Here is a 15,640-nt window from a genome sequence, read left to right on the forward strand (position 1 = left end):
GGAATTAATATGATAAGTATGAAGTATGATATGTATAAAGTCTGAGTAACAGAAATGAGAATTTTGTTTTAAATTGTTATTAATCTTTTGATAAATTTTATATATTTAAGCGTTGATTTGCATCAAATGCATTTTTGCGATTTATTTTTCATGTTTGCAAATAAAAGTCACAAGCTGATCTTTACGAAAAAAATAAATTATAAATCACTCATCCAGATTATTTGTGTTTGCTTCTTTTCTGTTTCTCTCAACCCCAAACCTAAAATGTCGAATAAATCACTCTCTCAGAGATATATCACAAAAATTATTTTTAAATTGCTGCGAATGAGAATTTACCATTGAAATGAAAGTGAACCCGTTATTTTCGGTCTCTGAAATATAGTTTTTTCTATGTGTTGATTCAGTAAAATGTTTGTCTGTTTTAGAAACATTTATTGAACAAAATTAGAATACAATAATTATGACTTACCTGCACAATCAACTTTGCACGATATTTTGTGCAGGTAAGTCAAAAATGCAGTTAACCTCAATGCACTTACCTGCTCATTGATGCTGGTAAGTGCATTTACAGTTTACTGCCCAAAAAGGACCAAGCCTATTGAAACTGGCTGAAATCGGTCCATTATTTCACCTAGCCCCCATACAAATGTCCCCTCGAAATTGGACTTTATCGGTCATAAATGTTTAATTTATCTATGTATCTACACAAATTTCGCTCCAAATAAGTTTTATATATACAAAATTCATGTCACCAAATTTTGTTACGATCGGTCCATAATTAGTCATAGCTCCCATATAGACCCGCTTCCGAAAATCACTTTAAAGTGCATAAATCGCTTAAAAATGTTGGTATACACACAAAATTCAACATAGTTAACTTTAATATAGACATAAATCACACGACCTAATTTTGTGGTGATCGGTCCATAATTGGTCATAACTCCCATATAAGGCCCACTTCCAAAAATCACTCAAAAATATAAATTATTGATATTTTAAAAGAAAAATATTTTTACTCATTTACTTGGTGTAGGGTATTATATGGTCGGGCTTGACCGACCATACTTTCTTACTTGTTTATTTTTTGGTGTTGTATAGTGTAATTACACTTTCGATCGGATAGAATTCTGTGACAGCCGTGAATATTCATGAGTTTTTGGAATATTTTGAATAATGAACTTTTTATTGGTCTATTTGGGTTGAATATTTTTCTTGTATAAATATTCTGCATTTGTTTTGAAGCTTTAAGCTTCTTTTGGAGAAAATATAGTTCAAAAAAATCACATGAAACTAAGGACAATAATTCCTGGGAATTCTCGCACATTTTCCAGGGATTTCAGGATTTAAAATTTTGCGATTTCTCGTCCCGTGAAAAACTCTAATTACGGTATTCCGGTGTATAACAGTATTTTCTATAGAAAATCTTAAGCATAACAGTAATTTCTATAGAAAATCCTGTGTATAACTGAGTTTTGCTATAGAAAATCTTGTGTATAACTGTAGTTTCTAAAGAAAATCTTGTGTATAACAGTATATTTATGAAAGTTATACACAATAACTGTTGTTTCTATAGAAAATCTTGTGTATAACTGTATTTTATATAGAAAATCGGGTGTGTAATATAATTTTCTACATAACTATATTTTTATGGGAGATTTGTACCATAGAAATTCGCTTATATGAAAATAATAACAATTTTAAATTTTCGTATTCTACGAATAAAAAAAGTTCTTTGCTGCCGAAAAAAATTTAATTATAACCAAAAAAAATCTTGATCAGATTAGTTTCCATATGAAATTCCCAGAAAATCCTATTTAATGTGAACACGGAATTTACTTTGCATTAAGTTTAATAAACTTTTATATTTACTAAAAATATATTAATATCAATATTATCTGATATAAAAAATAATTCTCACTGCATTTGCTAATGACTTGCATGTCTATAAATGACATGTGAACTAATAAAAACCATTTTAAAACTCATATGTGGGAAATTTTTATTAAATAAATCATTATAATACTAATAGAATTGTTTGAAGTGAATCACGTTAATTATTAAAAATTAAATTATAAAAAATACTACATAACGCAAAAAGAGATTTTTTTTTAGATATTTAGCATGGGAACTTTAAGTTCCCATAAAACACATTTTCTAGTGACATTCCTGCTGTGAAAAATATTCTGAAAATCTGATAACCGATAAATAAAATTGTTAAAAAAATGTGTAAATTTAAAATAAACTATGACAATTTTCAGAAATTTTATTTCAGTTGATTTTGCATTTTTTTAAAACATTTTATGAAGTTAATAAATTGTTCATTGCTTTTAGGATTTCCCATCGAATTCAGTTATACAATATGGAAACAGTTTTCGAAACAAAAAGATTTAGCTTCGAACCAGCTGATCGAATTCGGCGAGAAATTTGTTTGTGGATTGTTAGTATCAGCCCTGAGTATCATCCTACGAATCTGTTGTTATAATGATTGGGAACCACTTATTGTTTAAGTTGCCTTTATAGCCTGTATTAGTTAGCAGTTACGTATTAAATTTTAGCTGCAAGGGTGCACGTGATATTTTAATTTGTAATCACAACAGATTACTTTCATGCCTGCATATGTTTATTTATGTTTAATTTCTTAAAAAAAAAATAAAAATAAAAGTCGATTACCAAACAAATAAATAAAATGTTCAGGAATTACGCATTTTTGAAAGTATTGTTTTATTATAAATACAAATAGCAACATTAATGTTTTACTTATGACGTTTATTTTGACCATGTAAATAATGCACACAAATGTGGTTCAACAAGTTTTTATTCCAGTTAAATTAATATTTTCGTGCATTTATTTATGCAGATTACCTAGAATATACGATTCAGTTGAAATCGTTAAAATAATAACTGATATTAAATAAACAGCAAGAATTAAGTATCATGTTTGCTACAAAAATAATGAAATGTTTTAATCCATTAAATAATCTGGTAAAACAATAAGGGCTAAAAAATATGAGGGACAACACTTAATGTCCACTATTCGAATAATTTGCTGAACATGTTAAACATTGTAAATTTAATTAAGATTATTTCTATAAGTATGTATTTAAATTACAGTGAAACCTGGCTAACGGTTTTAAAGTTCAATATCCTTTAATAAATTTTTAAAGTTTTACTTTCCATATTTTTAAATAATATGTAGTCTATAGAAGTTTTTTTGAGTTTTATTATTTACTATTAATGTTAAAGAGGTCGTACTGTATTAGCAAAGATATTTTAACATTTTATTATCTAATGGCAACTTTGAAAACTATAATTAACATAATAAGTACATATTAATTTTAGTTTAATATAAATTAAACTAAAATTTTGTATCATTAATTAATTATACAGTAAAGAAAAATTGTAGACATTCAAATTTTAAAATGATTTTCTTAAAAGTAATCAACACCCTTTTACGTTTATTACAATTTAAAATATGTAAGGTTATTGTAAAAAAAAATATTCTTTATTATTAAAAGTTCAACAATTTTGTTATTAAAAAATCCAAGTTCAATGTCAAATAACCCCAGTAAAGGAAATCGTTAACTCTTTAATGCATATTCTTGCCAATTGTCTACATTCCAGTTCCACTTAATTTTAGACGAATATAAGCTTGATACTAATTCAGAAAAATCAAATGGAGTACGAAAAGTTTCCGCTAACGAAATTCTAAATCAAACTAAAGCTAAATGAAATATAATAAATAAAAATCAACTAAATATTTGATACTTTATAGAAAAATAAAACTAAAAATCATGCATTTAAGGGTTAAATGTAACTGTTTGTGGAAAATTAAATGTAAAACTTTAAAAACTAAATTAATTTAATGATAATGATTGTTAACAAAATGTGTGTTAACTACAAAATTGTTATGTAGAAAATTTGGGGTAGGTTTTTTTGGTGACTTTATAAGAAATTAATATTAACATAAAATGGGATATAACAAAAAACAATTTTATGGGGGTTCAAATTCGAAGTTATGCTGAAAAAAGTAAGAGTGTGTTGTATTTGGCTGTGCTGAATTTTTTTATACGCTTTACCAAACTTTAACTCTTTGCGGTTTAGTGGTCATTTTACTAACCACCTTTTCTATAGTCTTTAAAACATAGTTTATTGGCATCTATTGGAATTTTGCTAAACAAATATATTTTTTGTAGTCATCGTTTATGTTTCTTTGAAAAAATTTGCCGTCAGGGTACTCTGGTTAGATAAATATATATTGTTACGTTTTAACCTTTTCAAAAAGTTAGTTTATTTCCTTTAAATAAACCGGATACTTTTGATTGCAAATAAAAGCCGTTTAGTAATTTGAAAATGGTAACAACTCTTTATTATTCAAATGTACAACAACAACAGAATTAAATAGTCAATGAATGTTCTTTATACACGTTTGTAAATTCGCAGAAATACAGACACAATTTATAATGTACACGAATTTACTTGAAAAACACAACACACTTTAAGGCCACTATTTATAACATTGCCATCTGCACTCCAGATTGTTCTTTAACTGTCAAAATTCGAATATTCTAGATCTTACTAATACATACGCCATCTGTGGTGTACTTTCTACAATGTTCTTTAACTGAATACGATCAAATCAACTGGAAGCTTTTATTTAATAATGCCCACAGATATGTTACAGTTTGCTATTACAGAACTGTTATTTGAAAGCATTATGCTACTTTTAAATCAGCCCTTAAAATCGTTATATTTGAATTCAAGTACAATTTCGTAACAATATTAATTAGAAAATTTTGTAAAAATCTGTTTTTAAGAGACTTTCATGCATTCAATAAAAAAAGCACAGAGTGTTTATTGTTCACCGAATTCAAAAATCTACGGTTTCAAAAAAATTTGTACGAAACGAAAATTTTTATCATAATTATTTTGAATACCAACCGCATTAGTAAACGAACCACCCCACTCCACAAAAAAACCTTGGAATGGGGTGGTTTTTTAAGTTGTGATTTGTTTTTGCTTACTTTTTATAATAAATTTATTATAATTAAAGTAAAAATGCAATTGTTTTGATTTTAAGCTTATACACAAAAAAACGTGGCTGAAAGCGTTAAGATAAAGAGTGAAAAAAATTGTTGGTAAAAATGAGTTATATGAGTCAAATATGGAGCGATGCTCACAAAAGTTGCTAAAAAGACATTTCATCACGATATTTATTATTATAAATCAATTATGAATCTTACAGTCATTTTCTGAGGGGGCGTTATATGGCGACTAGGGGCAAATGTTGGCCGATTTTAGCGATACTTTACAGTATAATTTCAGAGTACTTAGAACTAATTTGAACATGTTTATGATTGTTCAAACTGTATATCGGGGAACAATTGCATGGGGTTTAGATGAAATCATTAAACGGTATTGGGTATTTTTAATACCAAACACACCTTATCAACAAACAGTATTTGTAAAGAATTTCAGCCAGCTAGCTTCTTTCGTTTTTGCCCTATTGTGTTTTCAACAGACAGACAGACAGACGGACGGATGGACTTACAGAGAGCCTCTTTAGTCTTTAGGTTAGTAAACACCACAAATTATTTGATAATGAAAATCCTAAAAACTATCAATCGATTAAAATTTAAAAGTTTCGGTTTGTTGGAGATTGAGCTGAATAATAGATTTGGTTCTGAAAAAAAAATATTTAAGTCGGACTATAATGATTTTCATGATCTTAAAGGTTCTCTGTAGCTAGATCGTTCTATTTATTTTACATTTTTCAAGGGTATATATAAGTTTGCCATTCCGTTTGTAATTTCTACATTTTTCATTTGCGACCCCACAAAGTATATATATTCTGAATCGTTATAGATAGCGGAGTCGATATAGCCATGTCCGTCTGTGTGTTGAAATCAACTTTCTGAAGCCCCCAAATAACTTACATACACGAATGATACATCAATATCTCCGAAATTCTTCCGGCTCGGTTGCTATTTAAAATCGAGAAAATCGGCCCACAAATGTCTGAGACAACCGATTTTTGACCAATATCCGGATTACTAAATCATTAATATAGACAATATGGATATCTAATGATAGATATTTCAAAGACCTGTGCAACGACGTATATAAGACCATAGTAAGTTGGACCTACAATGGGTCAAAATCGGAAAAAATATTTTTTAACCCGAATTTTTTTTTCATAAAATTTTTTTTTTTTTTAAATTAAAGATGGGAAATGCCTTTATGGGGGGAGGGGGGTAGGTAAATACTTTATGATTGAGTAAAAAACTAACAATTTAATGAAAAAGTAATAATGTTTTCAAACTAATTCAAATCTTATATTTATTTTGTGACACCCTTTATAAATTCTAACTAATACCCATTCAAAACTGACTAGTAGTTTACAAGTTCCATATCGATTAATAATCATAATTAATTGTTTAATTTAATTTTCATAAACCTTTAGCGCCTCCTACGTATTTCTTTACAAATTCATTCATACTAGTAAAAACATTGTTTTCATTAAACACAACCAAATTTGACGAAATAATTTGGTTATTAAAACAGTTAAAATGCCAAAAGCAAACTAAAAAATAATAATAAATGTTGGCAATGTGTCATACAATCTACACCTTTACATGGCCAATCACAACTAATTTGCATTTCTGGTATTTCATTCATAATAAAATACATACATACATATGTACATATGTTTTTCTAAATTTGAAAAAATAAATTATAACACAGGGCAACAAAATCGAAAAAATTTTGGAGGCTTTTTAAACCACTACTCAATTTTGATGTATTGTGGTTCCAGTACTACAAAAATGGTAAAAAATTTAAATTCTATGGATAGATTTTGTTTATTTTTTTTTTAAATTTTGAAATTTTTCACAATATTTTATGATAGCTCAAAAATGGTTATTCCGATATTATTGAAGTAAACTTTAAAATGTTCAAATTTACATAACCTTTAATCCGGTTATATATTGCGTATTAATCGGCTTAGTAGTTTCGCAGTTATAATAACAAATTGAAGCAAAAAAATATTTTTAAAAAAATCATGAAAAATCGAAAACGGCAGAAATTGTTTAGATTTATTGCTTTATCGCAAAGCCGCATATAATAGCAACAAAATGAGATATCGATCATAAAAATCGATTGATTCTTTTCGAATTTATTCACAATTATCATATATAGTGGATAGTGAAGCCTTTTTTTTGCTGTTGACCTGTGTAATAAATCAAAACAATACATATTTATTTTTCGTTGAAGAACTAATAAACAAAATAAATATTTTAATTTAAAAAACAAAAATTCACAATTATGAAAACCGTAAAAATAACCTACGCAAATAGATCACAGGCAATTTTCTAAAATATTTATGGATGTACTTAAAAAAGCATTCTTTAGTACAAAGCCAAGTTGCAAGTTTTTTATAATAGCAAACCGACATGTTTTTCAAATAAATAGAAGATATAAAAATATATTTTATTTAGCGGTTCCATAATTATCGTCAAATATTTACCATGTGTGACCGTAAATCACCAATAGCTCAATTTGCACAATACTAATAAATAATTTAGATTTGTAAAATATTATTTTGAATCCCATTAAAGTCAAAACAAATGAGTGTGAAAACCAGCAACAAAAAGAACTGAATAAATATTTTGAATTAATTCGGTTAAAAAAAGAAAAGAAGGTGACAGGAAACAAGGTTAAATATTTTCTAAATCAAAATGCTTAAATACATACATACATACATATGTAAATATATCTTAGAGTGTCCCTTAGAAATAAATTTTTTGAAATGTTGAAACGGTACCCGCTGAAAACTTTCGTAATGACCTAAAATACCAGCGTTTTCCGAGTTTAGTAAAACATTCAGACTATATTTAAATTGACCTGGACAATAATATTCTGAATTGGTTTTACTTAAAAATCATAACAGTAAGGAAATTCGGCTCATTTGTCAAAATCTGGCCAAAAATTAGTTTTTCTCGAAAATCGCAAAATTTAAATCACAGGTATGGAAAAACTATTGGACGTATTGACATACTTTTTTTTACATTTTTATTCCGTATTATGTTGTCAATAAAGCCCCATGTGACGGTCAAAAAATTCTGAAATTTGTTTAACAAAATTTTAAAAAATTTGAAATTGAATTTTTGAAACTGCCGTTAAAAAAATAGTTTTTTTGGTTATATCATCGAATAGGTTAATTGTATCCTATGAAGATAAAAACTCATATACAAGTAAATATGGATATATTTTAAGTAAGAATAAACTTTTGTTTTAAAATTTTTCAAAATATGTTAATTTTGTTGCTACATTTTTTTCTTTTATATCTCATTAGAACGACAATTAGGTATACATTTCGATTCTTTTAAATTAAATTGCAAAAGTAATTACTTAATAGCTAAATTTAAAAAAATAAACTGAAAAAAATTCATTTTTCCCCTTGTAAATGCACCTCAACACTAAATCGAAAGTCGGCACGGGTTGCCATTCTTAGAACAAGCTAAAAATTTTGTTGGTGGTATTTTAGGTCAATACGAATGTTTTCAGCGGGTACCGTTTCAACATTTCAAAAAATTTAATTCTAAGGGACACTCTAATATATATGTATACATATATTTGCCCAATTCACAATTGGTGTTGTAGCGTTGTAGCGTTGTATCGTTGTATGTCGTAATTAGTTTTATTAATGTTTTGTTTTTGTTTCGAAAAAATGTGTTTGAAAAATATTTATGACATACAACGCTACAACACTACGACATCAATTGTGAATTGGGCAATTGTATTATATTCTTGTTTTGTTTTTGAAATTTTTTGCTACTTTATACGAACTTAGCAATAATAAAGCTCTAAATAAAGATATGACTATTTTATGACATAAAAATAAAAATATTAAATTAAATTATTTATTTTTTATATTATAGACAAAAGGTTTACAATGTACATAATTCCAATAAACTCTTAAAAAACTGGTTTACAATATTAAGTTTTTCTAGTGAATCATATTTGCTTTATCATAAATACATATTTTGTTGGTTATTAGAAGTTCTTTTTTTTAACATCTTCAAATATGGAAATAATCCCAGGAAAATTCCAATGCACAAATATTTTTCCCGGAAATCTATGTGAAATAATTCACAGCAAAGTCTTTGCACAAAACAACACCTGTTTGACTGTTGGTCACCTACTCAACAACGGTCTTATCATAGAGAAATATACATAGAGCGGAAGGAGACAGAAATCAATCAAACAATGGAAAAAAAAGGCGAAAAAAGAGTAAAAGGCGCCAAGAAAAAAGAAAAATTCTAACAAAAAAATTTTAAAATTTATTTTTTCACTTGCAAATAACACATTTAAAACGGGTCAAAAGGGTAAAATTGGCACTCAAAACAAGGATAAAAAGCAAAAAACTTTAAATTTTTAATTAAATTATTTATTTTATTATTTACTTAGGAGTAAGCTAAACCTTAAAATAAAATAACAATTCAATAAAAAACGAAATAATACATTTCAAATACATACATCTTTTTAAAAATCATCATCATCACCTGGGCACAAGACGATTTTAATGAAATACTCAGGGGGAAAATTGTCCCACTCGTAATCGAAAAAATTTCAAACGTAATCATTATAATTTTCTATACATTTTATTCGATATGAAATAACAGAATACCAAAAATTAAAAAACGCACATTCGAATAAGTATCCGATCGTGGTCGACTGCGGTAATTAGCTCCCAGATCTTTTATATGTTTGATTTGTTACAAAATCACATTGTTTTAACAAAAAGCACCAAAAGCGCCACAAAATATGGAAAAAAGCATCAAAAAATGCACTTTATTAAAAAAGGGTATTTGAAAAAAAGTAAAAGGGTAACGAGACCAAAAAAGCGTCATAAAATACATGAAAAGCGTCAAAATGGCAACACTGCTTACGGGTGATACTATAAAAAAAAATACATGGCAATACATTCTCATGAATTAGATTTTTGGCTCTCAGTTACCTATTTAGTTGTAATCTATGGATCTTATATTCTTCATCTCTGCTCGGAAGAAAATACAACTTCAAATAAAATTTGTTCATGATAATAGACAGATATTAATATTTACCTTCACTTTATTTCGATATTTGCAAAAGAAAGAAAAACAAACACTGTTTTATTGGCTAATTGAAAACCCAATTGTGAATTTCAATACCTTATTAACATTATTGGTCGATTCACAAGGTCTCCTATCATGTCATATTGTTCTAATATTTCACAATGGTTTGAAAACAAAACATGTCCTAAAATAATATTTTGTGGGATTTTGTTATTCCGCTTGTAACACATCAACATATTTGTGTATATAAATTGTGGGTCCTAATATGATCTAGCTATGTCCGTCCGTCTGTCTGCCGACAATCTTGACAAAATTTTGCACAAATTAGTTCTACGTACTCTGAAATTATACTGTAAAGTATGCCGAAAATCGGCCAACATTTGCCCCTAGTCCCCGTAGAAGGTTCTCCTCAGAAAACTACTTGATCATTCATAATTATCTTATAATAATATCTTCTTGAAATTCTCCATATAACCCCTATTTCTAAAATATTTTATTGTCACATATTGATAGTATGTATATATAACAACACTCTTACTTGTTCAAATTACTAAAGAAATAGTGGAATATGAAGTTCCACATTCAAAAAATACATCCAGAATATGTAATTTCCACAATTTTCATTTGGAACAATATAAGGTATACTGGTTGTCCGTCTGTCTATCTATGTGTTGGTTGAAATAGGTTTTACGAAGTCCTCGGATAACCTACGGACCCACATATAGTATTAATATATCAGCTATAGTTGTGAGAAATTTGGTATTAAACAGGTAAGAGAACTATATTTGGTATGTACCGAATCTTATATACCATTCACCAAATTATAATTTAAAATAAAAATTTTAAATATTTTAGAAAAATAATTTATGACAATTTTTTTTTTTTTTGTGAAAAAAATTCGGTTTAAAAAATATTTTTCCCGATTTTGACTCATTGTAGGTCCAACTTGCTATGGCCTTGAAATATCTATCATTATCATATTGTCTATATTAATGACTTAGTAATCCAGATGGGTTTTCCCTTATATCTCAGCCATTTGTGGGCCGATTTTTTTGATTTTATATAGATTCTTTAGCAGATATATTAATGTATGAATCATGTATATAAGTTATTTGGGGGCTACGGAAAGTTGATTTCAGCAGACAGACAGACGGACAGACGGACATGGCTATATTGAATCCGCTATCTATAACGGTCCAGAATATATGTATACTTTGTGGGATCGCAAATGAAAAATGTAGTAATTACAAACGGAAATAAAACGCCCTTGCCACTCGTGGAAGGATATAAAAACAGCAAAAATCGACCCATAATTGGTTAAACAACTCCCACTACCACGAATTTTTCGCCAAAAACAACTAAAATAAAACTAAATATTTACAGTGACCACGCGATAATATGAACACCCAAATATGTATATGAACACCCCAAAATATGAACACTTTTTTCTTCCATAGGGTACTCTAAAATATGAACTTAGTGAACTAAGCTGTTCATATTTTAAAGCTTTTTGAAATATGAACAGTTAATGTTTTTTTTACGTATTTTATTTATCTACACAGAGTTGAAATCTATATCAACAGGGTAGTGGCTAAATTCTAATACAACTGCTTAATAATTTTTGGACTTTCCTAGCTGTAAATGGGAATTAGATGTCATTCGAAAATATGAACAATCTTGCAAAAGTGAACTGGCCTGGTTTTAATTAGTTTATATTATCGCGAGTGCACTGTATTTTGAATTGTCCTAAGTAAAAAGAGTTTTTGAAATAAATAAAAGAATTAAATTATATTTCGTAAAATATTTGCTATGTGTAACCCTATAGGGTATACATTAGGAATTATTTCCATAAATAGATGTGGAAGTTGTTAAAAATAACTTTCTAAGAACTGCAAAATAGGCAGTTTGTGGTCATAAAAATGTGAGTTTTTAGCAAAATTGTTTACTTTTTTTTAAAGCGGCGTATTATCTCAGAAGCAATAAAATACTTTATAATAGTTATTTATTTATTTATATCTTCAGCATTATCCTACTCTAAAGATTACAATGGGTCACTTCAAATTCGTCTCAACAATTTAACGAAATCACTTAATAATTCATTGACTCTAAAAAATCGTTTAAACAAATATTACACAGATTGTGCTCGGCTCACAAACAAAGTATTGTATTGTAAAATAAACTTAGTAAATAAATAATTTCTGATAATTGATTTGTGGTGTTGTATTAAAATCTATTAAATAATACCAACTACTTATTATTGTTATTTTATGAAATTTTTTATTTATTTATTTATTAGTATTTTGAATACCTACCGGATTGAAGACAGCAACAAGTAGAAGAAGAACTGGCAAAAGTGTTAAAAATTGCGCCATGTCTCAACTGAAATGTGGGTTTGTTGTTGACAAACGAGCGGGGTACAAGAAAATAAAAACACACACTGGTGTTGCTGGCTGATATTGATGATACAGAGATGATGATGACTTGATTGTTGGTCTTTTTTGGCAATAATCTATGGAAATGTTTTACTTTTTTTTGGTTAAACTAACTCTGGCCGATTTTTTGGCAGAGGTGTCTTGTCTGGTTTCTGAGTTTTTTGTTTTTGTTTTTTTTGATCAAGTTAATAATTATTGCATGTGTGTGATTGAGATTGTGTGTTTTTTTAAACGATTTGCTAATCGCAGTCAACTAACTAGCAGCCATTTAAACGAAGACTGGTCGTTAATGTTTTTATTTAGTGGTTTTTGTTTGCAAATTAATTGCAATAATTTTCTATTAATTATACAATTTATTTATATATTATTGTTGTTGTTGTTATAATAGTGGTATTTTTGTTTAATTGCTTGTGTGTATATTTATTTAAATAATTTGGAATTTTTTTTTATATTTATATTTTAATGGCACCAACACTTCTTTTTTTTTTTGTTGCTAAAGCAGCTGTTAAAAAAATTTGTTTAATTTTATTTTCTATATTTTTTACGACACAAAAAAAAAACCCGCTTTTCAATTTGACGTTTACACTGACGTTTTCGTAATTTCCCCCAAAAAAACCAAGTAATTAGAATATTATTTAAAAAATACTTAACAAAAAGGGAGAGTCATTTAAATTAATATTTATATTTTAGAATAACTAGGTATGTATTTCTTTTTTTAAAAAATATAATTTTTATTTTTATAAATTGTATTAAACGAAACGACAAATAAATTTGTAATCAGTCTCCGTTACGTTTTGAACTTGGAAGAAGTGTCTGAATGACTGACTGATAATGCGAAAATAACAAAAAATTTATTTTTGTTTTGTTGACCCATCCATCCATTCCGTTGTTGTTTAATTACTGGACCGTTTAGCATTACACAAAAAAGCTTAATACCAACAATAACAACAACAACGACGACAAAAATAATACAATAAATTTATACTCTTAATTTTATTTAGTCGATTTTAAGTTTCTCACCGTAACTGCATGTTGAGCGATGCCAGATGTGGGTACGTGGAAATTTCTCGCAATTTATGTACGCCATCCATGTAAGCCTGTCAGTGGATACTGCTAAAACATGGACATTTCATCTAACTGTTTATAAAACTTATCAAAAACAAGTAAGAGAGCTATATTCGGCTGTGCCGAATCTTATATACCCTTCACCAAATTATACTTTAAAATAAAAATTTTAAATATTTTTAGGTAAACAAAATTTAAATTTTTTTCCAGTTGTTTTTTCGAAATTGTTTTTTAAATTTTTTTAATTTTAAAAATTTTTTTTTTATTTTTTAATTTTTTTTTTAATATTTAGTGAAAAAAAATTTAGGTGAAAAAAAAATTCGGGTTAAAAAATATTTTTTACGATTTTGACCCATTGTAGGTCCAACTTACTATGGTCTTATATACGTCGTTGCACAGGTCTTTGAAATATCTATCATTAGATATCCATATTGTCTATATTAATAATTTAGTAATCCAGATATGGGTCAAAAATAGGTCAAAAATCGAGGTTGTCCTGGTTTTTTCCTTATATCTCAGCCATTTGTGGACCGATTTTCTCGATTTTAAATAGCAACTGAGCCGGAAGAATTTCGGAGATATTGATGTATCATTCATGTATGTAAGTTATTTGGGGCCTTCAGAAAGTTGATTTCAACACACAGACTATTCAGAATATATATACTTTGTGGGGTCGCAAATGAAAAATGTAGAAATTACAAACGGAATGACAAACTTATATATACCCTTGCCACTCATGGTGAAGGGCATAAAAACAGACAATTTTTTGAAAAATGTATCCTTTAAATATTTATCTTTGTATTACAAAAACTATTGTTAACCCATTAACGCCAAATGGCTAGAAAAATACCCAAAAATAAAGCAATTTTAGAAAAATTCTATGAGAGCGATATCAAAAATTGTCTTTTGATAATATTAGATCATGCCTTGGTGGAAACTACACCATTTCCAATTGTATTTCAGAAATTTCCAATTGAATTACAATTATATTTCAAAAATTTTCGAGTATATTTCAGAATATTCCAAATATATTTTAAAAGTTTTCATTTGTATTTCATAAATTTCCACTTGTATTTCAGAATTGCTAATTTATATTTAAAAAGATTCTAATTGTATTTCTGAAATTTCCAATTGTTTTTCAGAAAGTTCCATTGGTATTGCTATTAGAATTTTCTGAAATACAAATAGAAATTTCTGACATACAATTGGAAAATTCTTAAATACAATTGGAAATTTCTGAAAAACAATTATAAAATTCTGAAATACAATTGAAATTTCTGAAATATAATTGGAGAATTCTGAAATATAAATGGAAAATTCTGAAATAAAATTGAAAATTTCTGAAATTCAATTGGAAATTTTTGAAATATAATTAGAAATTTCTGAAATACAAGTGGAAATGGTGTAGTGTGCCAAAGTTGAGCAATTTTACAAAATCACAAAATTCGAAAATAAATGGCTCCAGAAAACGGGAAGAGTGGAGGTCTATTAATGCCCTCCTTGTATCTAGAAGTCTTAAATGTCCTCTATCATCAAAAAAAAAAAATAACCAAGTGATCAGGCCCACATTCCTAAGCTACAGGTACGATTTTGTGGATTGGGTATAAAAATACCCACTTCGGCATACATATGTATGTGGCTTCTACAATATTTTTCAAGTAAAATTTAGTTTTTTTTTTCGAAAATCATAATTAGAAACATGTAAGGGTATAATAAATAGCTGGTCGAAAGTAGTCAACGCATTGGATTCACATACTGGTTAAATATCATCAGTTACCTTACTAGCTACCTAACTACCTACCTTTGTTGTATTTTTCGCCACAACAAACACAAGTGAACTGACAGTTCACTTGTCTAAACAACTGAATAAAAAAATAATCAACTGTTCTTCTGAGGCCACCTTCTATAGATTCGCCTTGATTTGCAGTATTTAAATTCCCATTATAGCTATAATTACCAAAAAAAAATCTCTGTCTGGCAACATGTTCAACTGAACAACTTAATTTTGTTTTTTATGCGATCTCTCATTTA

At 27.7% G+C, this 15,640-nt stretch overlaps 1 protein-coding gene across 3 annotated transcripts in view; it reads right to left on the reverse strand.

The window, feature by feature from the left end:
• LOC135963919 (protein spaetzle-like) overlaps positions 1-13,428 on the reverse strand; it is a 40,554-nt gene extending 27,126 nt beyond the window's left edge. Inside the window, exon 1 of one of the 3 annotated variants that reach the window (XM_065515928.1) lies at positions 12,425-13,428. Coding sequence is in view for 2 of the 3 variants with exons in the window: in XM_065515926.1 (XP_065371998.1) it covers positions 12,425-12,484 (60 nt within the window). In the remaining variant the exon portion in view is untranslated. The remainder of the gene's footprint in view (positions 1-12,424) is intronic. The other 2 variants (XM_065515926.1, XM_065515925.1) reach the window with 2 other exon arrangements.
• Positions 13,429-15,640: the final 2,212 nt, after the last annotated feature.

Source organism: Calliphora vicina, chromosome 1, assembly GCF_958450345.1.
Source record: "Calliphora vicina chromosome 1, idCalVici1.1, whole genome shotgun sequence".
NCBI lineage: Eukaryota > Metazoa > Arthropoda > Insecta > Diptera > Calliphoridae > Calliphora > Calliphora vicina.